Raw genomic sequence first — 24770 nt, forward strand, 5'->3', positions numbered from 1 at the left:
AAAACTATTTGGGCCTTACTCGCGAGTGAGTCGCTTTGCTGAGAGAAAAGGGCGCTCTGTGGAAACAGTAGGGAGGCGAGAAAGGGGGGATATCATGGCCGCTCAGGTTGCCTCTCATCATGAGCACGCCGTCTGAACTCAAAAAACCGGATCGTGACTTGCAAAGGAGTTGGCGCAGGGGGAGAAGCAGCAGCAGCATGAGAACAACGACGTGAGAAGTCCGAAAAAAGCGCATTGTCGGTGGACAGGGAAGAAACGGAGGTTGGGGCGGGCGTAATGACTCTCCCAAGCCGAAAAGGGTGCTTGTCGGGCGGACACATGAGAACCGGAGTTGACATCGGGTGGCTGCTTGAGGCCAGTCTGAAAACGACGCTTTGTTGGCGGTCAGAGGAGAACCGGACGTTGGGGCGGTCATCATGATGCTCCCTAGCCAAAAAGGGCGCTTCTCGGGCGGACGCATGAGATCCGGAGATGACAGCGGGTGGCACCTGATGCCGTCAGGAACTGCAGGACGGCACGACACAACTGCTTTTTCATTTTAAAAATCACTTAGAAATTGCTGCAACATTCAATATGAGGACATTATCATTTACCGTAACTCATTGACTGCCTTTGACTGAAATGAAAAAAAAAAAAAAAAAGAACAAATAACTATGATCAGCAATTAATAAATCCAATTAATCTCATTTTAATCTCACAAAAAAAAAGTTGCTGAAAAGCAAATTCAGTTTTTGGGTAATTTCACGTCAATAGATCAGTAATCAATAGGGATGGGAATCGAAATCCGATTCCAATTCAGAACCGGTTCCGAGTGTTTCGAGGCCTCGACATCACAATGAAAAAGCCTTAACGATCCCTTTAACGATCCCTGAAGACGCATATTGCATCGTGACGTGTCTTGTTGTCCAGACGCATCAAACTAGCATGGCGCCAAGAATCACTCGCTCCAAAGTTTGGCTACACTTCACCAGGAAAAAGGGTGAAAATGAAAGGTTACGATAGTTTAGCACGAGCGTTGCCGCCGTAAACATAACAATGACGTAGGTTCGAACACTCGAAAGTGTGTCTTCACTTCACGAGGAAAAATTACAACAAAGCGACTTGCAGTCATTGCGAGATGGAAATAACTGCATCGGGAGGGAATAGACTGCACTGTCCTCACTGAGACGCTAAGGCTCAGTCCTGGCTATACAGCTAGCTAAACTCCCAAATGACGATGCAGAAGACGTTGGTATAATTTGCTGACTTTATTCAACCATCACTTGAAACTAAAAATAGAAATGAAACAAATCAATTTCGTCCCCAATAACAAACAGGTTCGCATCATTGTAAATCAGCGATGATTAGCTGCTAACACAGTCATAACAAACAGTTAGCATGCGTTCGCTAGCATTAGCACATCGTTTAAACCACTACACAATTGGATTTAAGCGTCCGATCGCGAGTGTAAACACACAACAACAACACAGAAGATGATACACACAGGCGTTGGCTCTGTGGATATTTTACAAACATTAACAAAGAACGTAGGCTCGTGGCAGTGTTTCCCTTTCTCACAAACTCGCTCACTGGCTTGGATTTGGCATTTCTTCTTCTTCGCGCTCTTCTTCGCGTGAGGAAGCGCAAGGGCGCCACCACTTGAGCGTGAAACGGCCATAAAAACTAAAAGGCATGCATTTCAATATACTGGTAAATAAAAACAGGGGTCCCCAAACTACGGCCCGCGGCTCCATATTTGGTCCGGCCCCCTGAACAATTCCAGAGAGCATTTTGAATTTTTTTTGTTTTTTTCTCCCTCAGTAGTGTTATTTATTTCCTGGCCTTTTTCAGTGAATAACTCAGGGAGGGTTATTTGGTTATTATCTATTTAATTAATAGTGCTATTATTATTTATTATTATTATATTATATTATTATTTTTATTTTATTTACTTTTGTTCCGTGAAGAATCCACAGAGGGTTATTTGATTGTGGCTTTCTGAAAAACAATAATTTTTTTACATTTCGCACTCCTGCAATCGTCACACTTTTTCTGTTACAAACCGACCCCGGCCTCTCATCAGAGAAGGGAAAAGTTATTTGGCCCTCACAGGAAAAAGTTTGGGGACATTGCCAAAGGCACAACAACGACCTATATGCCAAAATATACCAATATTTTTCATTTCTATTAGAAAAATGTTTCAGTAAAATGTTACACATTCTTGTGCATTTGCCACTTATTGCCACAGTTAACATTGAGGCTTTGGGCCTCTTTTGACCTCGTTGTGAGTTTGTAAGGTTGTGACTTCTGATTAAACAAACTTGATGCCAATCAAAATGTTTGTTCTTCTTTTTCCCGAAATTAGAATCGATAAGAGAATCGATAAAGAATCGAATCGTTAAGCAATATCGATAATGGAATCGGAATCGTAAAAATCGTACCAATTCCCATCCCTAGTAATCAATAACTGTCATCATCCACTGAAAAAGCAATCCATTTGGGCTGGGAGGGTTATTCCAGTTCAAAGGGTTTGGACGTCCATCGCCCTCAATGGTATACAATTAGTTAATGGATTTCACAAAAAATAAGAAGTGTCCTGAATATTTGAGAGTAACATAGTTTTTCTTTTTATTTGGTCAGTCGAATCCCAGATGAAGCCGTAGCTCTGCATGTGGATCCAACACCACCGCCCCACATCATGAAAAGATTCCATTTCGAAATTCTTTTGATCAGCTCGGTAGGAACGTGTCACCAGCTGCAGATCTCCGGAGCTTCTCTGATCAAGGTTTGTTCCTTGCTACAGGCAGCGAATTAAAGACTGCGCCTTTGAAGCTCCAACTCGCAACTCTCTCTTGATCGGGTTCCAGATTTGTGGACATTTTTAACCAGTCGCTTGAGACCTACCTTACGCTCTTCATTCAGGCTAATCTTCGTAGAATAAAGGACAAATATCTTGCGTATAATAGGCATGGAAATCTAATTTTAAGAGTTGGCGCCAAGTTATGCTGGTCCACTTTTTAAACACCTGCCTGTGTTTCGTTGACCTAATTTCTTGTATGTCATTTTTGGCTTGATGATGGAACTGTAAGGTCCCACACAATCCATTTTAGGATGTTCTTTCAGGTCCAATTTGTTAAGAATCGGAATCCAACAGCTTTCCAGAGCCGGAATTTAGGGAGGTATTGGCAGTGCCTTGAGTGGGCCAGGTTTTCACCTTTGCACGGGTGGGCAAGGGTAGGTTCTTTAAAACAACATATGACCATGCATGGAGCTCAGATAGAATGTAAAGAAAATTTTTAAAAACCCAATTTTGACAGTTTTTGACAATTTTTTAGCTGAGACATTTCAGACATTTGATGTCTTGAAATGCAATGTTTTGCGTTTTAGTCGATTTTATTGGATCGTTGTTTACCCAATAATAGTACTGATCCATAACGAAGAATCATTACACCCCTAATTAAAAAATGCAAAAATAACAAATACCAAAACTAAAACAATTGGTGTCTGATTTGCAAAGATACCACTTAGCAGAAGAGGTGTGACAATCAGTGTTGTTAATAACGGCGTTAGAATATAATGGCGTTACTAACGGCGTTATTTTCTTCCGTATGGCGTAATCTAATTGTTCATCTTCACTTTAGTGCTGCAACGATTAATCGATTAACTTGAGTACTCGATTAGAAAACAAATATTCAAATTACATTTTGCTGCTTCGAGTATTCGTTTAATTAAAGTGGCTTTGTAATGGTTTGTTTTGAAAGTGTTTGCATTTAATTTGATTGATTTGGGTGGATATACTTCCCTCTAATCTGCCTCATTTCACATGGCTGAATCCAGCTGCTCCCTGTTAAGACCAACATAAGCTAAGTTTTTGTTTGAGCTAATGTTTGTTATGCATTTGTAATTTAGTTTAAAGGTATATTCAGACGTTATTTGTGAGAATATGTGTTTGAACTATTTGTTAAGATCATTGTTAAAAAAAAAAAAATGTTGGCATTTTATAGCATTTAAGCTTGTGGACTTTTGTTATGTAAGTTAGCCAATTGTTCTTTTGTTGTACATATATCCTCATTTATTCATTTTTTTATACCGTTTGAGGCCCATGTCAGGTATTTTAATTTTTTATGTTCCTTATCCGATTACTCGACTATTCGAACTAACTAGTTCATTGATTAATCGACTACTAAAATAATCGACAGCTGAAGCCCTAGTTCACTTACTTATTTCCCCCCCTTCTGTCATTGTTTGCATACTATCCTCATTAAAATATGAAAACCTATAAAGGTTTGGGTGATTTATATATAATAGGGCGAATGTGAAATTCACCAGCACTGGCTCATGTACTGAACGGGGGTATTTGAATATTACTTATAATGTTAATTAAAATTTATATATTTTTATACAGATATCACCTTGATTATCATGACCATAAATAGCGAACATACATTTTTATACATACACACCTACACATACTCATAAATAGGCATATGCCCAAATATATACACGTACAAATGTACATATCCACACATATACATCCCCATATACATATATATCAATACCGCTGAGTAATATTATTATTGTTTATTTTATATATATATACCAACCATTCCGAAAAGTACCCTCTTACATACGTCTTCCTAAAATGTATATAAATTAAAATATACTTTCAAATAACCCTATATATACCCATATTCCCAGTAATACCCATATATGCCCATCTATTTATATATATATATATTATATGCATATGTACAGATATACACATTCAAACATATATATATATACAAATATATATCTACACCTATATATTAACTTAATCCCAAATAGGGTTACTCTTGTTAGGGTTAGTTTCCTTTGGGTTTAATTATTTTATATTAGGTTATTTACAATTAGGGTTATTTATTAATTAGGGTTAGTTGAGTTATTTATAATTAGGGTTATTTTTAATTAGGGTTAAGAAGGCACATTTAAAGACTTTTGGGATTAGTAAGGTCTAGGGTTTTGGTATACTCAATCAACTAAAACGAAAATAGTCATAGTCAACAAAAATATGAAAACTATTATACCCCCCCCCACCACGAAAACTCCCACCCAGACCCCCGAGACTCAATAGGGTCTCGAGTTTTTGGGGTTAGTATAGGGGGTCGGGTGGGGGGGGATCCCCCCCTACGAGGGGTACCTCCCCCGTACTATCTTGGAACAGGAAATAGAGGCCGACATGCAGGACCAAACCACATAAAAAATTAAGAAAAAAAGGAACACACTACAAACATTCAATACTAAATATGTTCAAATCTTGTATTTATTTACATATGAATCACTAATATATTACAATTATTTACACATTTTGCTTTACTATTTACATATGTACAACAATAGAAATATACAATAAGTGCTTTCATCGGTCCTGCATGTCTGAGTCTGATCACCCATTCCATATTGAATGGACCAATTCCGGCCTGGTGAGCAGCGTTTGGGTGGTTTTAGTTAAAGCAGAAACAGTTTTTTCATCTGTGTGATTTTGACAAAGATCAGATCACATTTCATGGTCATTTTATGCGTTTGATAGACTAATCGACTGCTTAAAATATCGATAACTTCAGCCCTAGTCTAGTGTGAAAGCGCCCTTAGTTGTTTTGTAGACGATCCAGAATGATTTCCTGACATATGCATCGATAATTGTTCTATCGCCATATTGCGAGATTATCATTATATCGCAAATCGTATGGTGAGGAACCTAAAAGCTCCCACCCCTACATAGCAGGCGATAAATCTTTTTTTTTCTGGCATTTATATCCAATCCTGTCATTTCAAAGCTATCCGAAGACTCAAAATCATGTTTTTGCAAATTGTGTCGTGTTCAATGAATCACAATGCGTGTGCAAAATTTCCCCATTACCATATTCGCCTCAAAGTTAATTCTTCAGTGCTAACCGAGATTAATTTTTCTCCAGTGAGGTATCAACGTTTTCAATGACATAAGAGGGGTAATTTTCCCAAGTTTCAAATGATCTAACCTCAGGGGCGTTCACTTATAGCGCTTCTGCTATATAATCTCCGTCCTTAGCGCTGAAAGTGTTAATGCCGCTTTTATGAAAGTCGTGTAAAGGAGCGTGAACTGTCAGGTGCATGTTAAAGTCATTAAACTGGTGCTTATTTCTACAAAAGGGGTTAGCTTATCAGCATACCCTTCAGCCTAACGGCTGTACAGTTATGTTAATGTAAGTGGAAAACTCAGTTGGAGTCATGTGCAGTCTTTCTATAGCTGTAGTGACTGAGCATATTACCGCTATTACAGATATGATTCTATAGCTGTGGTGACAGGGAAGCCGAAATGAGTGTATTAGGAATTATATGGAGATGTTCAGCTCCAATCACTGCTGTCTTTTTCCATCCACTTTCATCTTTCGTCTCTATTTTTTCACCTTTCATATTTCTACCTATGCCTTCTTCACATGCTGTTTCCTCTCCCGCTCTCTCAACCTTAACTAGCCACAAATGGTTCCTAATAGCTACCAATGGAGATGAATTGATTGTTGCGCGAACCCCGATCGATAGCAGATTGCCTTTGCCGCATGCAGCGGGACACTGCAGGCGGGCAGGCAGCCTTAATTAAGTTAACAGTAAACCGCCGCGGCCTGTGTTTTATTAAGCGAGTAAAGTTTACGACGATCAAGGGGGGGCGAATGATGGTTTCGAGATGATAGCCGAGGAGTAAAAATAGGCGGTGGATATTCGTCCGTTTTCTGTTTCTTGTCGTGTTGGCTGTGTTTTTCTCGCCTTCTTTCATGCTGTGAGGCGTCATGGGATGAGCAACAGAACTTGATTGGCATTTCTTTTTAAAGGTCACAGAACCCAGTGGAAAGTTTGAGTGAGAGTGGACCAAGGGATGATTTTTTTTTTTTTTTTGCAACATAAAATAGGGTTGCAGACCAATTACATTTTAATATTCTGTTTTAGATCAATAAACATACTGTTTTTGGACTATATGCCCAAAAATGCGAAATGAAGAGTGGAAATAACAGATACGTCGCACCGGAGTGTAAGTCACATTTTGGGGGGAATTTATTTGATAAAATCCAAGACCAACAGATATGTCATCTTGAAAGGCAATTTAAAATATATACAGTGAGGCAAATAAGTATTTAGTCAACCACCAATTGTGCAAGTTCTCCTATTTAAAAAGATTAGAGAGGGCTGTAATTGTCAACATGGGTAAACCTCAACCATGAGAGACAGAATGTGGAAAAAAAAAACAGAAAATCACATTGTTTGATTTTTAAAGAATTTATTTCCAAATTAGAGTGGAAAATAAGTATTTGGTCACCGACAAACAAGCAAGATTTCTGGGTGTCAAAGAGGTCTAACTTCTTCTAACGAGGCTCCACTCGTTACCTGTATTAATGGCACATGTTTTAACTCATTATCTGTATAAAAGACACTGTCCACAACCTCAGTCAGTCACACTCCAAACTCCACTATGGCCAAGACCAAAGAGCTGTCGAAGGACACCAGAGACAAAATTGTAGACCTGCACCCGGCTGGGAAGACTGAATCTGCAATAGGTAAAACACTTGGTGTAAAGAAATCAACTGTGGGAGCAATTATTAGAAAATGGAAGACATACAAGACCACTGATAACCTCCCTCGATCTGGGGTTCCTAGTGAATGACCTACAGAGAGCTGGGACCACAGTAACAAAGGCTATTGTCAGTAACACAATGCGCCGCCAGGGACTCAAATCCTGCACTGCCAGACGTGTCCCCTTGCTGAAGCCAGTACACGTCCACGCCCGTCTGCGGTTCGCTAGAGAGCATTTGGATGATCCAGAAGAGGACTGGGAGACTGTGTTATGCTCAGATGAAACCAAAATAGAACTTTTTGGTAGAAACACAGGTTCTCGTGTTTGGAGGAGAAAGAATACTGAATTGCATATGAAGAACACCATACCCACTGTGAAGCATGGGGGTGGAAACATCATGCTTTGGGGCTGTTTTTCTGCAAAGGGACCAGGCCGACTGATCTGTGTAAAGGAAAGAACGAATGGGGCCATGTATCGAGAGATTTTGAGTGAAAATCTCCTTCCATCAGCAAGGGCATTGAAGATGAGATGTGGCTGGGTCTTTCAGCATGACAATGATCCCAAACACATAGCCAGGCCAACAAAGGAGTGGCTTCGTAAGAAGCATTTCAAGGTCCTGGAGTGGCCTAGCCAGTCTCCAGATCTCAAGCCCATCGAAAATCTGTGGAAGTCCGAGTTGCCCGATGACAGCCCCAAAACATCACTGCTCTAGAGGAGATCTGCATGGAGGAATGGGCCAGAATGCCAGCAACAGTGTGTGAAAAGCTTGTGAACAGTTACATAAAACGTTTGGCCTCCATTATTGCCAACAAAGGGTACATAACAAAGTATTAAGATGAACTTTTGGTATTGACCAAATACTTATTTTCCACCATGATTTGCAAATAAATTCTTTAAAAAATCAAACAATGTGATTTTCTGTTTTTTTTTTTTTTCCACATTCTTTCTCATGGTTGAGGTTAACCCATGTTGACAATTATAGGCCTCGCTAATATTTTCAAGTGGGAGAACTTGCAAAATTAGTGGTTGACTAAATACTTATTTGCCCCACTGTTATATGCGTATGTCAAAATAATTTGTTCTGACCTAAAGTGTGATGATTGAACAAGCAAATCTTAATTGGATCAATATTTTTAGTGTCCATGAAAACTTCATCCGATTATAATTTTTAATCTGAATTTTTATCGGATTAAAAGAAATGTTGTCCATGTAAATGTAGCCATTGTGCCATTGCATCATCGTTGGAAGTTGTTTTTTCCCACTTCCATCCTTCCATCCTCCAGGGCAACAATGGAGTGGCTTCGTAAGAAGCATTTCAAGGTCCTGGAGTGGCCTAGCCAGTCTCCAGATCTCAACCACATAGAAAATCTTTGGAGGGAGTTGAAAGTCCGTGTTGCCCAATGACAGCCCCAAAACATCACTGCTCTAGAGGAGATCTGCATGGAAGAATGGGCCAAAATACCAGCAACAGTGTGTGAAAAGCTTGTGAAGAGTTACAGAAAACATTTGGCCTCCGTTATTGCCAACAAAGGGTGCATAACAAAGTATTGAGATTAAATTTTGGTATTGACCAGACACTTATTTTCCATCATGAGCTCTTTGGTCTTGGCCATAATGGAGTTTGGAGTGTGACTGACTGAGGTTGTGGACAGGTGTCTTTTACACCGATAATGAGTTAAAACAGATGCCATTAATACAGGTAACGAGTGGAGCCTCGTTAGAAGAAGTTAGACATCTTTGACAGCCAGAAATCTTGCTTGTTTGTAGGTGACCAAATACTTATTTTCCACTCTAATTTGGAAATAAATTCTTTAAAAATCAAACAATGTGATTTTCTGGTTTCCCCCCCCCCCACATTCTGTCTCTCATGGTTGGGGTTTACCCATGTTGACAATTACAGGCCTCTCTAATATTTTCAAGTGGGAGAACTTGCAGAATTAGTGGTTGACTAAATACTTATTTACCTCACTGTACATCCCTAAATGTCCAAATTGAGTACTGCTTGTCATTTTCCCTCCAAAATGTCATGTGACTCGCTACAGGTGCAGAGATTGAAGAGGTTGGGGGTTGCTCAGACAATACGCTGCACTCTACATTAAATTGGTGTGCATGGCTGTCACCCCAGGAGGAAGCCTCTTCTGAAGACGGTACACAAGAAAGCCCGCAAACAGTTTGCTAAAGACATATCAACATAGCACATGGATTACTTGAACCATGTCCTATGGTCTGATGAGACGGGCGGGCTTCTATCGCTGCAAATGGCAGTTAATGAGTTAATGTCATATTAAATTTGATCCAGAAATTGAAAGTGCACCGGTGGCTGTGTCATTCTAATCACTTCCTATCTAGCGAGAGATGTTAAAACTGTTCCAAAATTAGTTTTCGATTTGTTGGCGAAAGGGAGTGGAAGTCGCAAGGGAGTCGGAACAAGAGGGTGGCGGCAGCTGATGAGGTAATGGCTCGAGAACAAAAGAAAATCAGTGAAAGATGGCTGCATATTAAATATGTAGGAGCGGGAGAAAAGCGCAATAAGAACGGGAGGATGGAAAACACAGCCGTGAAAGAAGAAATGTCCACTCCTCTCTTCATGTTTAAGATTAAACACACTTTTGTCTCCGCACACTGTCTTCTAATAGTCGTGTGACACTGTGCAGCTGCTTCGCTGTCTGGGGCAATAATAATTATTCTTTGATATCTCTTCATCGTTTGCCGTCAAATGCACCGAAATAGACTCCGAAAGCCACAGAAGGATCTCCTTGTTTCCTTCCTTAACTGGCCTTTTCATCACCTTCATCTTTTGTGCTGTCAATCTCTCGGCCGAGCATCTTCAGAGTGTGTATTTGGTGTGAAAACACACATTTCTGCACTAGAAACAGAGGGGAAAAAAGTAATATGATCATCATCTCTCGACTTCTATTGTTAGACTTAGGCGTTTGTGTTTCAAGCACATGAATGAAACTAATGACATCTCGGACCAGTAACTCGATTTTGAGTTGCAGTGACCGGGCTGGCAGTGAATGAGCATGTTTCAGTGCAATTGATGATGCGATGAGTAATAACGGGCCCCCAGAGTGGACCGTCTGACAAAGGGAGGGTTTGCTAGTTGACAATTATTTGCAGGCCCCTCCTCAAGATAACAGAGATATTTTACAGATCGACCGATATCAGTTCTTCAGGACCGATACGCATACCGACTATTCGTAGTTAGTAGGGGTGTAACGGTACACAAAAATCTCGGTTCGGTACTTACCTCGGTTTTGAGGTCACAGTTCGGTTCATTTTCAGTACAGTAAGAAAACAAAATGCAAAATATAAATGTGCTAGTTGTTTATTACACACCTTTGTGCTTTCAACAATAGGAACATTAGCCTATACAAAGCTAGAATTCTGCTCAAAAAGTAGTGGGTATTTAAAGATAATCCAACAGCAATTTGCCTTTCAGACCCCGCGTATTGGTCAGTTTTCTTTCTGAAAGAAAGAAGAAAAAAGAAGTCCTGTGCTAAAGAGAAAAGCAATCCTAATGACAAAGATTTTAACATGTATTTTACAAATGAATTGCCTCAATTACCGGTAATCATTTTTTTTTCTTATGAACGGTTTTCAAAAGCTTTATTGGTGGATTTACTCAAGTTAAAGCGCCACACAGAAATTAATACATTTAATTGTGTAAGCAGGATCTGTGTATTATTCTTATTATTTAATTACAGGTGTTTTAGCTCATTTCAATTTATTTTATTTAAATGGGCTATTATTTATTTTATTATGTGTTTATATTTTACAAATGTGATGTAGTATTCATTTATATTGTATATGTTCCTACTTGGTTTGTTGTGGTGGAAGGGTTTTGTATTGAACACTGGGCCGTGTTGGTTATTATTATAGCAGAGAAGACAGCAGTAAATCAACAAAGACAAGTCAACTGTCCCCCGATCTACCACTCAAGAGATCTGGTGGACTCAAAAAGTGGGTTACGATTGAATATTAGTTTGAAAATCGACCGGACCCACCGTGTTTTTACACGAGTGACTTCCGGTCTGCCCGATCCTACTAGGTAGTAGTATTGACGCAGGAGGGTGGCGTCTCGCGTCAAATAATAAACTCTGCCGTTCTTTTGGCGTGCGTCGTGTTGAGCAGCTTCTGGGACGCGTCTATCATGCGGCCGCACTGCGACTGGTGTGCATTGGCTGATTGACTTTAATGCCCGCGTTTTACTGCGTTCTCGCGGCGGCCACGTTGTCGCGCTGTTGACGTTTCTGGGTTATACTGTCCTACCGTGTTGGTCGTCTGAAGAAGAAACTGTAACCCGATCGACTCACAGTCTCAAAAAGTAAGGGTTACCTTATGTCAGAAACTCGTTCGGTACGCCTCCGTTCCGAACCGAGCACCACGTACGGAAACGGTTCAATACAAATACATGTACCGTTACACCGTTAGTTAGAGGGGCCGATAACCGCTTTTTGGGGCGATATTCATTTGCAGCAAAAGTGTAAAAATTTGCTTTAAAAAAATGAATATTGCAAACACTGAACTTCATTGAAATGTCTAATGCAGGGTTCACTAAATCCGGACCTTGGTGCCACTTTTCCTGTCGTGTTTTCCACATCTTTCTCCCCTAACACACCTGAATCAAATGATTATGTCATCAGCAACCTCTCCAGAAAAGTATTTTGACAAGTGGCATTTTTTATTGGTACGTGGCAAAATGGATTTTGTTTTTGGCATATATATATATATATATATATATATATATTTTTTTTTTTTTTTTTTGGGTATGTGGCATTTTTTGGGGTATATGGCATTTTTGCAGGCCATGCACGTCCATACCATTGACAGCTATGCATGTCCAAATTTTCCATTTATTTTAAATGGCAGGAAAACGTGTGGCTGTGATTTTTGACCATACACTTACCATTACAGCGCATTGACATTAAACTGGCACCCAAGTAAGGCTATGTTATTGACGGCTATGCACGTCCAAATTTTCCATTCATATTAAATGGCAGAAAAAATGTGTGGCTGTGATTTTTTTACCATACACTTACCATTACAGAGCATTGACATTAAACTGGCACCCAAGTCAGGCTACGCCATTGACCGCTGTGCACGTCCAAATTTTCCATTCATTTTGAATGGCAGAAAAACGTGTGGTTGTGATTTTTGACCATACACTTTACAATACAACGCATCCATTTTGCCACATACAAAAAAAAAAATCAGTCAAAAAAAATCAATTTTGCCACATGGCAAAAATCCCATTTTGCCACATGGCAAATACAACTTCTCCGCCCTGCTGCAAAATGGATTGGGTGTCTATTGCTGTCAGTGGATGGCAGTCAATGAGGTAAAAAGGTGATGTTATAAAATGTTCTTTGTCGGTGAGAGAGCGACACAATTTGACGTGGTGAATCGATTTTTAAATTATTTGTAGTCTATTATCATTTAGAGACATTGTCGACCTAAAAATGGCTCAAATCACCTTGACTCCCTAAATACTATTCTTTCATTTATTAATTTTTCTTACTTTTTGATATTAAGAACAATCAAAAGGAAGAAAAAAAGGTTAATACTTTCTTTACTGTATTTATTTTCATAAAATATTTAAATAAAAAGCAAGACACTACATTTTCTCTTATTTAAATATATATATATATATATATGTATGTTTATCTTTTTAAACTGTGACTATTATCCGTTTTTTATAGTCCTTGAAAGCCAATGTTATCGTTCTAATGAACCAAAATGAGATATTTGCAAACATCTGCTTTTGTTCCGGAAAACAATGACGCCGTTAAATACATTAGTTGCATAATTCATATTCATAGTCCATTTTTTTTCTCCGTGCATAGTTTTAGGAGTACATCTCCAGCTAAAATGTAAAGTTAAGACTTATATAACAGGATATAACGTGATTTATAGATGCGCTAATTAGTCAACTAATTGCAAAAATAATCTGTGCTTAGTCGACTATTAAAATAGTCATTTGTGGCAGCCTTAGCACACATTAGAAAATGGATTAAAATGGCATCATTAAGCAAGGATTTGAAGTAGAATCCTGGTTTACATTCAAGAGTATATTGGCAGATGATGAATAGTCACAGCATTCTAATTGTATTCAAAAGCGGCTGTGTAATAAAGGTTAGTTGCACCCACAGGAGTTCATTTTTCAGTGTTTTTTTCCCTTTGTGTTTTTTTTCATACTGGATATAAAATAGCGCTATGTTGCCTTGATCTCAAGATACATACAGTTCACTTCATAAAGGTTGTGATCCCGCTCCGAAGCAATATTCATCAGCATTTACTGACAGATAGCGCTCGTTTTTGATGCTAATGAGGACTACTTGACTGACTTGCCACATTAACATTCACCATACTTATCTTGACAATAGATTTTCTGTTTAGGTTATTAAGAAAAATGCTCAACAAACATCACTGTTATTTGTATTTTTATAATTTGTAGTAAATATAATATAGTAGCATGTAGGGCTACAGCTATCGATTATTTTAAGTAATCGATGTATCTATTGATTAGTTAGTTCGATTAATCGAGTTATCTGACTACGAACATTTAATGCGTTGCGGATTAAATTTTAGGAGATGTAAAACAAAGAATTTGAAATAATATTATATGTATAATATAATAATAACTTAAATATTATTTCATTTTGGCTTGCTAAGAGTGCATTTTCAAAAGAGCATTAAATTTGAATTCAAAATAAAATACCTTAGTGTTTCATCTTTCATTTCACAAGAGCAATAAATGTATTTAAAAATACATTAAAATACCTGAGCATAGGCTCAAACGGTATAAAAAAATAACTAATGTGGATCTAAGTACAGCAAAAAGCAGTTGGCTAACCTGCATAGCAAAAGTCCGCTAGCATAAATGCAATAAAATGCTAACTTTTTTTTTTTTTTGAAAGCTCCTAACAAATTGTTCACATATTCGTACCAAAGACTGCTAAATTTTACTTCGAAACTAAATAACGAATGCATAAACAAACATATTACCGCAAACAAAAACGTACCTTTTGTTGGTTTTAACCGGGAGCAGCTGGATTCAGCCAAGTTAGACGAGTCATTCACGGTTGCCACTAGAGGGAAGTATATCCACTAGGGTTGTTCCGATCATGTTTTTTTGCTCCCAATCCGATCCCGATCGTTTTAGTTTGAGTATCTGCCGATCCCGATATTTCCCGATCCGATTGCTTTTTTTTTTTTGCTCCCGATTAAATTCCAATCATTCCCGATAATTTTTCCCGATCATATACATTTTGGCAATGCATTAAGAAAAAAATGAATAAAACTTGGACGAATATATACATTTAACATACAGTACATAAGTACTGTATTTGTTTATTATGACTATAAATCCTCAAGATGGCATTTACATTATTAACATTCTTTCTGTGAGAGGGATCCACGGATAGAAAGACTTGTAATTCTTAAAGGATAAATGTGACTTTGTATATTGTGACTAAATATTGCCATCGAGTGTATTTGTTGAGCTTTCAGTAAATGATACGGCAGCCATTTAACCTTTGCCCAAATGCATGATGGGAAGTGCAACCATGACTGTGCGTAGGGGCAACAACTACAGGATCAACTACTACCTTTCTTCCCCACATTGCCTCCCACGTGATATTTATTTGCGGAGAGAGGTATTGTCAGGCTTTAGTCACATAAAAAATAGCTCCAAAGGCTGTCAAGATTCTCTCTACTCATTATACGCTGCCTTTAAGCTCTATTTATAGGTAAAACGGCGTTTTTATAGATTGAACGCGTCAATGCGTGAGTAGGTCGTGCACCGCATGCGTTAATTATTTATCGTGATTAGTTAAAAAAAAATTAAAACCGCCGTTAACGTTATAAATTTGATAGCCCTACTTTAAGCACAAACTACTCTGGATGAGTGTAAGATATTTTGTCTGTAACGTTAAATACAAATAGAAAACGATTTAAATTAAAAAAAATACATATATTAAAAAAAGGCATGTCCGATATTTAATTTGCCGATTCCGATACTTTGAAAAGGACGTGATATCGGGACATCTTTAATATCCACCCAAAACAATACAAATGAATGCAAACACTTTCAAAACAAACCATTACAACGCACTCTAATTAAACGAATCCTCAAAGCAGGTAAATTTAATTCAAAGCTTTATTCTAATAGAATTACCGTATTGGCCCGAATATAAGACGGTGTTTTATGAATTGAAATAAGACTGAAAAAGTGGGGGTCGTCTTATATTCGCGGTCTAGACATTATACCCATTCCCGACGCAAGATGGCGCCAGATATCATTGAAGCAATGTTCTGTCCTGACAAATCTCAGCTACTCTCAAGTTTAACCAGTTTGCATTATTTTATTGCAATGTTTTTCATGATTCAGATTTGTTTCAAGACTACAGTTAGTTAGACTTCACTTTGATGGTTAATGCAGTTATTGCAATTTTGTTGTTTTATCACAATAGATTGGTTTATTTACATTTCAAAAACCAGAGGCCATTCATTTACGAATGTGATTGCACTTTACATATTTAAATGTTCAGATGTTAAGATTTGAATGAGGCAACAACAAAAAACGTGCTTTTTCTCTCAAATATATTGTTATAATCATTTGTTTCAGATGTACTGTAATTATTTTCTGTATAAAAATTAATTTGGTGTTCAAAAATCTTTTTTCAAACGTGAGTCTTGAAAAAGAGGGGGTAGTCTTATAATCAGGGCCGTCTTATATTCGGGCCAATACGGTACTCGAGTTAATCGATTAATCATGGCAGCACCAGTAGTATGTTCATGTTAGATTAATCTATGTGTCTCAAGTGATTGAATTGTGACTAATATGATTATACTTCCTTAGTATCCAAAGAAACTTTATCAATAGGGTTTTCGTGAGATGTTTAGAGGAAACCTGAGGCAATAGTCAATGTTTAGCTAATGTTAAGTCTGCCACTGCTTCTGTCAGACAGTCATCTCACCAATTTAGAGGAGTCACGCTTTGGACAAGACAAGCGGCAGACTGCAGGCAGCTTTTAATCCTTTAGGGATTTTTTTTTGCTGACAGATTTGGCAGACATATGCATATCAACTTGTTTTTATGAACCACGCTCACATCTGGATCTTTTTACTTGGAGGGATAAGCATGCGGAGATCCAGTTTTATAACACAACTGATTGAGATTTAAATTGAAGACATAATGCCATGTTTACTGTTTTGCATTTTGTTTTATATAATTAAAATAATTTTTGGACCATAAGTCGCACCCCAGTATAAATCGCACCAGTTCAAAAATGCGCAATGAAGAAGAAAAAAACATACAGTGGGGCAAATAAGTATTTAGTCAACCACTAATTGTGCAAGTTCTCCCACTTGGAAATATTAGAGAGGCCTGTAATTGTCAACATGGGTAGACCTCAACCATGAGAGACAGAATGTGGAGAAAAAAAATTCAGAAAATCACATTTTTCGATTTTCAAAGAATTTATTTGCAAATCATGGTGGAAAATAATTATTTGGTCAATACCAAAAGTTCATCTCAATACTTTGTTATGTACCCTTTGTTGGCAATAACGGAGGCCAAACGTGTTCTGTAACTCTTCACAAGCTTTTCACACACTGTTGCTGGTATTTTGACCCATTTAGTAAAATACTTGGATAAAAAGAATATCCTGTAAAAATATTGGAGTAGAAAGAATGAAACAATGACATTTTGCGGCTCTCTTCGTCGTGTTTTCGTCGTGAATAATTCCTACTCAATGGGCTGCATACTAAATTAGATGAAATCGTAACTCCGCTGACGTCATCCACCTGTTAGGGACGCTCGAGCCCTATAGACCCTACTCACCAACGTCACAGAATGACGTGTCGCTGTATCCGGCCGCCATATTGTCGTCTCTGTTTAGCCCTATTCTCGATGGTTTCAATTAGTCGTTCAGTTTATGGAGCATTTCATGGAAGCCCCGGTGCTTTCAGACGCTGTAAACTCATTGGATGCGTTGCATAAAAGGCGTTATGTGGAAAAGCTTCAGTCTATCCATTCGCCAGATCCATATTTGATGCCTAAATCGATATTTTTCGACCCGCTGTCTTCACCCTCTCTGCCTGACATCTGCTACCCTGATATCTACAAGTATCTTGTCCACACACAATCAGCCTATTCTCACGAAAGTTTGAAAAACTTTAAGAGCAGCACTCTAATCAACATTACCCTGTGTGATTTCTAAAATGGCGACAATCAAAAAAAAAAAAAAAAGTTGACTGCGATGGCCGACGCTTCAAGGATAGGTGGATATTGGACTATTTCTTCAATAAAACACGCAACAACTGTGTCTGCCTCATTTGCAAAGAGACAGTCTCTGTTTTCAAAAAGTTCGATGTGACGCGGTAATGATATTACCGAACAAGACATGCTGACATGTACAACATTACAGGGAAGATACGCAGCGAGAAATTATAGCAACTTGAAGCTAGTTTATTTTTTCACAGCAGCAGTATTTCGCAAGAGTCCGAGTGTCGAAACAGAAAGCCACAAAGACGAGACTGTTGAAATTATGAATTAAAAAAAAATAATAAAGCAAATGTGACACACAGAAGGGCTTGCTAAAATTTGTTTAAATATATTGTTCTATGTAAATCAGCCAAGGTAGCCCCCCGCATTTTTACCACACCAAATCTGGCCCCCTTTGCAAAAGGTTTGGACACACCTGTTTAACTGATGATCCGTAGACGAGGCCAGCTTCTTTCACTTGGTACCAGCTAAATATTATTCAAAATGTAATGATGGTGGAAGAAATAAGCATCTTGAATTTGAATCTGTATGTTGTCAGCAATTAGCTTCGCAATGATCTTAATTGTGGTTGTCAGCCCCAAACCCTCTAAATATATATTAAAAGCATCTTACCAGATATAAAATGACTACTACATAATCTGTGGTGATCGTTTGGTGCCCAGTTTTCTCGTTGAATTGCAGCAGTCCATCTCGCTCTCCTCTCCGGGTCTCTCAGAATACGGTAAAACTTCAAGTCTCTCCGTCTATACTGCAACCAACCGCCACATACGCCTTCACCATTATGATTATTAATGTTAACGAGCAGAAAAACACGCCATAATAGGAGGAATGTACGTAGCGGTAATGCGTATACATGACGAGTAGACGGAAAACATGGCGCGGAGGCGTGGTAGAATGACGTGTCGCTGTATCCAGCCGCCATATTGTCCATCTCTGTTTAGCCCTATACTCAATGGTTTCAATTAGTCGTTCAGTTTATCGAGCAATTTATGGAAGCCCCAGTGCTTTCAGACGCTGTAAACTCATTGGATGCGTTGCATAAAAGGCGTTATGTGGAAAAGCTTCAGTTTATCCATTCGCCAGATCCATATTTGATGCCTAAATCGATGTTTTTCGACCCGCTGTCTTCGCCGTCTCTGCCTGACATCTGCTACCCTGATATTTACAACTATCTTGTCCACACAAAATAAGCCTATTCTCACGAAAGTTTGAAAAACTTTAAGAGCTTGGAGGCTTATAAATACTTCGTTGATGGTTGGGTGAAACAGGTCCTCGTCCACGAAAATTCGGCAGGAATCTATCTTGTGCTCGGGAAGGTGAGTTACGAAATTTTCAATTCAAAATCTTTTGTTCTTGCTAACATCCACTGTCAGGTCTAATGTATTTCATGTCATTTGTCAATGGCTTTTAATGTTTATATGGTTTAGCGATAGCACTCTCACTACATACATATATAATATGTAATAAATATGAAGTGCTATAGCACTACTCCAGATTGTCCCTAGTTGAATTCATTTTTTGGCTTTTGACCTCAATAGTGAAATTGCAAATTAATTGTATGACAACTGTCTTATTATCCCATTATAATTATATATTTTCAGGTAGTTCATTCACAACGTTTGAGTGTATGTTGTCGGCGATTAGCCTAGCAATGATCTTAATTGTGGTTGTCAGCCCAAAACCCTCTAAATATATATTAAATGCATCTCACCAGATATAAAATGACTACTATATAATCTGTGGTAATCGTTTGGAGCCCAGTTTTCTCGTCGAATTGCAGCAGTCACTCTCTCTCCTCTCCGGGTCTCTCGGAATACGGTAGAACTTCAAGTCTCTCCGTCTGTCTTCTCTGTTATTGCAACCGACCGCCACACACGCCTTCACCATTTTGATTATTAATGTTAACGAGCAGAAAAACACGCCATAATAGGAGGAATTTACGTAGCGGTAATGCGTCAACACGACGAGTTGACGGACAGTATGGCGCGGGGGCGTGGTTGTGACGTCATGTGAGTAGGGTCTATAATGGTAGGCGATGCTAACCGGCAGATTAAAAGACTAATTTCTTGTCATCTGCGCTTTGCTAGATTGTTGTTTATAGTCGAATCGTCTCAAAATATGATTCTAATTCACATAATCATCCTATTTAAGACTTTTTTTCTCGTGTCGTACGCATTTTAAAAGCTCACATACAATCATACAGATTTCACTGACTGCATTCCAAAAGGCTCGATGTCACGTAATAGTTTGTTTCACAGCTGAGCTCAGTTTCTCAATCGTAACTAAACCAGATGGTTCGCCTTTCCTTATTTACTCCTCATAATAAAAGCCAGCAATAAAACTTTCCCCTCAAACAAATTAGCACCTAAAAAAATCCACTTTGTCTCCTGTGTGTACAACTGATTGATTATGTCTGAAATGCGTATTAGTTGCGCTCCCGCCTCCCAGCTGGATCTTTTATTATGGGCGCTGAAGAGCATGGGGTAGCTCCCCCTCCAGGGGCTTCTGTAATGGGTTGGGAGGCCCCTGACTTCTTGTTCATAAGGGAGAGTGAACAATTGCACCACTAAATAACTGTCGATGGGAGGACTGACTTTTTTTTTTGCATAATGATATGGAGCTGATGCACAAAGAAACACCAAGCCAGCTGAGCCCAGTGTGTGTGTTTGTGCTTGTGTGAAGGCACCAAAACAGCAGGCGCTGTCAAGCGCAAGTAACACAGACCTGCCCTGACGTGCGCGCACTCTCAGTGCGCATGAAATGTTATGTTGCACATTAAAGTCATTAGTGCGCCTCTCTGCTTTTGTTCATCTCATATGCGATGAACACTTTCCTTTCCCCCTGCCCTGAAATAGAGGCTGCTTAGTATGTGTGTTTGTGCAATGTAGCTGTGAACGACTGTAGTGTTGCCATATGGTCTCGCATTAAAATGTGCTAAACTCAGCCATGCAGAAGAGTGTGTTAATGTGCTCACTTTTGTAAAATATGCTAACGATTTGAGCGACGATGGTTTTGCGTTTCTCTCGTTAGCTCACGTCCTCTTTGCCTCCACCAGATTCTGCATGTTTGCACACACCGCTTTTAATTAGGGCTGTCAAAATTAACGAGCGGTAATTAATTTTTTAAATTAATCACGTTAAAATATTTGACGCAATTAACGCACACGCCCCGCTCAAACAGATTAAAATGACAGCACAGTGTGATGTCCACTTGTTACTTGTGTTTTTTGTGTTTTGTCGCCCTCTGCTGGCGCTTGGGTGCGACTGATTTTATGGGTTTCATTGTGTAACTATTGACATCAACAATGGAGAGCTACTAGTTTATTTTTTGATTGAAAATTTTTGAAAATTTTACTAAAACGAAAACATTAAGAGGGGTTTTGATTAGGGGTGTCAAACGATTCAAAATTTTAATCGAGTTAATTACAGCTTAAAAATTAATTAATCGTAATTAATCGCAATTAATCGCAATTCAAACAATCTATAAAATATGCCATATTTTTTTTGTAAATCAATGTTGGAATGGAAAGATAAGACACAAGATGGATATATACATTCAACATACTGTACATAAGTACTGTATTTGTTTATTATAACAATAAATCAACAAGATGGCATTAACATTATTAACATTCTGTTAAAGCGATCCATGGATAGAAAGACTTGTAGTTCTTAAAAGAAAAATGTTAGTACAAGTTATACAAATTTTATATTAAAACCACTTTTAATGTTTTTGTTTTAATAAAATTTGTAAAATTTTCAATCAAAAAATTAACTAGTAGCCCGCCATTGTTAATGTCAATAATTACTTACACAATGCTCATGGGTGCTGAAGCCTATAAAATCAGTCGCACCCAAGCGCCAGCAGAGGGCGACAAAACTCCGTAAAACACAACAAGTGAGCGTTTCACTGTACTGTCATTTAAATCTGTCTGAGCGGGGCATCTGCGTTAATTGCATCAAATATTTTAACGTGATTAATTTAAAAAATTAATTAACGCCCGTTAACGTGATAATTTTGACAGCCCTAGTTAAAATATTTGACGCAATTAACGCACATGCCCCGCTCAAACAGATTAAAATGACAGCACAGTGTGATGTCCACTTGTAACATGTGTTTTTTTGTGTTTTGTTGCCCTCACCTGGCGCTTGGGTGCGACTGATTTTATGGGTTTCATTGTGTAATTATTGGCGAGCTACTAGTTTATTTTTTGATTGAAAATTGTAAACATTTTATTAAACGAAAACATTAAGAGGGGTTTTGATATAAAATTTCTATAACTTGTACTAACTAGGGTTGTCAAAATTATCGCATTAACAGGCGGTAATTAATTTTTCTAATTAATCACGTTGAAATATTTGACACAATTAACGCACATGCCCCACTCAAACTGATTAAAATGACAGTATAGTGTAATGTCCGCTTGTTACTTGGTTTTTGGTGTTTGGCGCCCTCTGCTGGCGCTTGGGTCCAATTGATTTTATGGGTTAGTACCATGAGTGAACATGGTGTAATTATTGACATCAACAATGGCGAGCTACTAGTTTATTTTTTCATTGAAAATTTTACAAATTTTAATAAAACGAAAACATTAAGAGGGGTTTTAATATAAAATTTCTATAACTTGTACTAACATTTATCTTTTAAGAACTACACATCTTTCTATCCATGGATCGCTTTAAGAGAATGTTAATAATGTTACTGCCATCTTGTTGATTGATTGTTATAATGAACAAATACAGTACTTATGTACCGTATGTTGAATGTATATATCCATCTTGTGTCTTATCTTTCCATTCCAACAATAATTTACAGAAAAATATGGCATATTTTATAGATGGTTTGAATTGCGATTAATTGCGATTCATTAATTTTGAAGCTGTAATTAACTCGATTAAAAGTTTTAATCGTTTGACAGCCCTAGTACTAACATTTATCTTTTAAGGAGTCTTTCTATCCATGGATCGCTTTAACAGAAATGTACTGTTATAATCAACAAATCCAGTACTTATGTACAGTATGTTGAATGTATATATCCGTCTTGTGTCTTATCTTTCCATTCCAACAGTAATTTACAGAAAAATATGGCATATTTTATAGATGGTTTCAATTGCGATTAATTACGATTAATTAATTTTTAAGCTGTGATTAACTCGGTTAAAAATTTTAATCGTTTGACAGCCCTACTTTTAATTTGTTAAATGAAAATGACATTATATTGGTGGCACTTTCAAGTTATTTTTAAGTGAGACTACAAGTGAGATTAACTACTGTATTTTCCGCACTATAAGGCGCAACGAATTATAGGGCGCACCTTCAATGGAAAAAAAAAAAAGGGGGGATGCATCACTAATCGAATCGGAGCCTCTGAATCGTAATCAAATCGTTAGGTGCCCAAAGATTCCCAGCTCTAGTGGCGTCTTATAGTCAGGTGCATCTTAATGTCCAAAAATGACAGTAGATTAATAAATTCGACACGATTCTTTTTTAGTTCATCAATTTTTTCATTTCTTTTGTCCCTCGCCGTCAATGGCGGCAAATGAGTTAACAAGCACAGCTGGTATGGCGGTGCAATTTTGCACACGTGGGCCTATGAGCGCTAACACAGTCAGACCACATAAGAGATTACTGATTACACTTCAATTTTGTAATAATGATAAAAGCTTTAGTCGTTAACACAATCTCGTTGCTGCTGTTTCCCACAACGAATTCATTTGTGGGTTGAGCTCATTCTGAATTCTTGTCCAGTTTTATTTGTTCAACAAAACACTAATGTAGATCTGCGGACACACTTGCGATGTTTGTATAGGAGAAAATCATTCAACTCCACTAATGTCTTTTGTCATCTGTCCCTGACAGGTGAGCGTCTTAGAACGTCAGATCATCGACTTCCTGGGCTACCAATGGGCACCCATTTTGACCAACTTTCTGCACATCATCGTGGTCATCTTGGGCTTGTTCGGCACCATCCAATTTAGGCCGCGCTATGTTACCGGGGTAGGTTTAATACAATGATTTGGTGAAAAATAAGTTTTTGTCAATGTTGAGTCCCACACATGCCTTTCTTCTCCACAGTACGCGGTCTGGCTGGTCATCTGGATGACCTGGAATGTTTTCATTATCTGTTTTTACCTGGAGGTCGGCGAGCTGTCCAAGGTAACATTTCGTTGTCCTTTTATTTTTTTTCCTTTCATCTTTTACCATAGTTGCTCCTGAAATACAGTAGCCGACAAGGCGCAACAGTCCATTTTTCTCTTTAACTGGGAGAGGAAGGCAGCAAATGATCATGTTTAAGTGAGTTCAAGGCGCTTTTCAACAATTATTAGGTGATAATAAACATGAGATTAATTACATTACCGTGTTGGGCCGAATAAAAGGCGGCCCTGATTATAAGACGACCCCCTCTTTTTCAAGACTCAAGTTTGAAAAAAGACTTTTTGAACACCAAATTAATTTTCATACAGAAAATAATTACAGTACATCCGAAAACAAATGATTATAACAATATATTTGAGAGAAAAGCATGTTATTTTGCCTCATTCAAATCTTAATATCTGAACATTTAAATATGTAAACTAAAGTGCAATCACATTCGTAAATGAATGGCTTCTGGTTTTTGAAATGTAAATAAACCAATCTATTGTGATAAAACAACAAAATTGCAATAACCGCATTAGCCATCAAAGTGAAGTCTAACTGTAACTGTAGTCTTGAAACAAATCTGAATAAGGAAAAACATCGCAATAAAATAATGTAAACTGTAAGGTAGGGCTGCAGCTATCAATTATTTTATTAGTCGATTAATCGATGAACTATTTAGTTTGAATAATCGAGTAATCGGATAAGGAATATAAAAAATTAAAATACCTGAGCTGAGCCTCAAACAGTATAAAAAAATAAATAAATGACGATCGATGT

The 24770-nt window shown here is 38.0% G+C and overlaps 1 protein-coding gene across 2 annotated transcripts in view; it reads left to right on the forward strand.

Annotated features, from left to right (window-relative positions):
- Window positions 1-24770, forward strand: part of nkain2 (sodium/potassium transporting ATPase interacting 2) — a 203542-nt gene that overhangs the window by 76041 nt on the left and 102731 nt on the right. For both annotated transcript variants that reach the window (XM_057822650.1, XM_057822651.1), the window contains 2 exons: window positions 23712-23849; window positions 23928-24008. In XM_057822650.1, the coding sequence (XP_057678633.1) occupies window positions 23712-23849; window positions 23928-24008 (219 nt within the window). The remainder of the gene's footprint in view (window positions 1-23711; window positions 23850-23927; window positions 24009-24770) is intronic.

Source organism: Corythoichthys intestinalis, chromosome 19 (genome assembly GCF_030265065.1).
Source record: "Corythoichthys intestinalis isolate RoL2023-P3 chromosome 19, ASM3026506v1, whole genome shotgun sequence".
Taxonomy (NCBI): Eukaryota; Metazoa; Chordata; class Actinopteri; order Syngnathiformes; family Syngnathidae; genus Corythoichthys; species Corythoichthys intestinalis.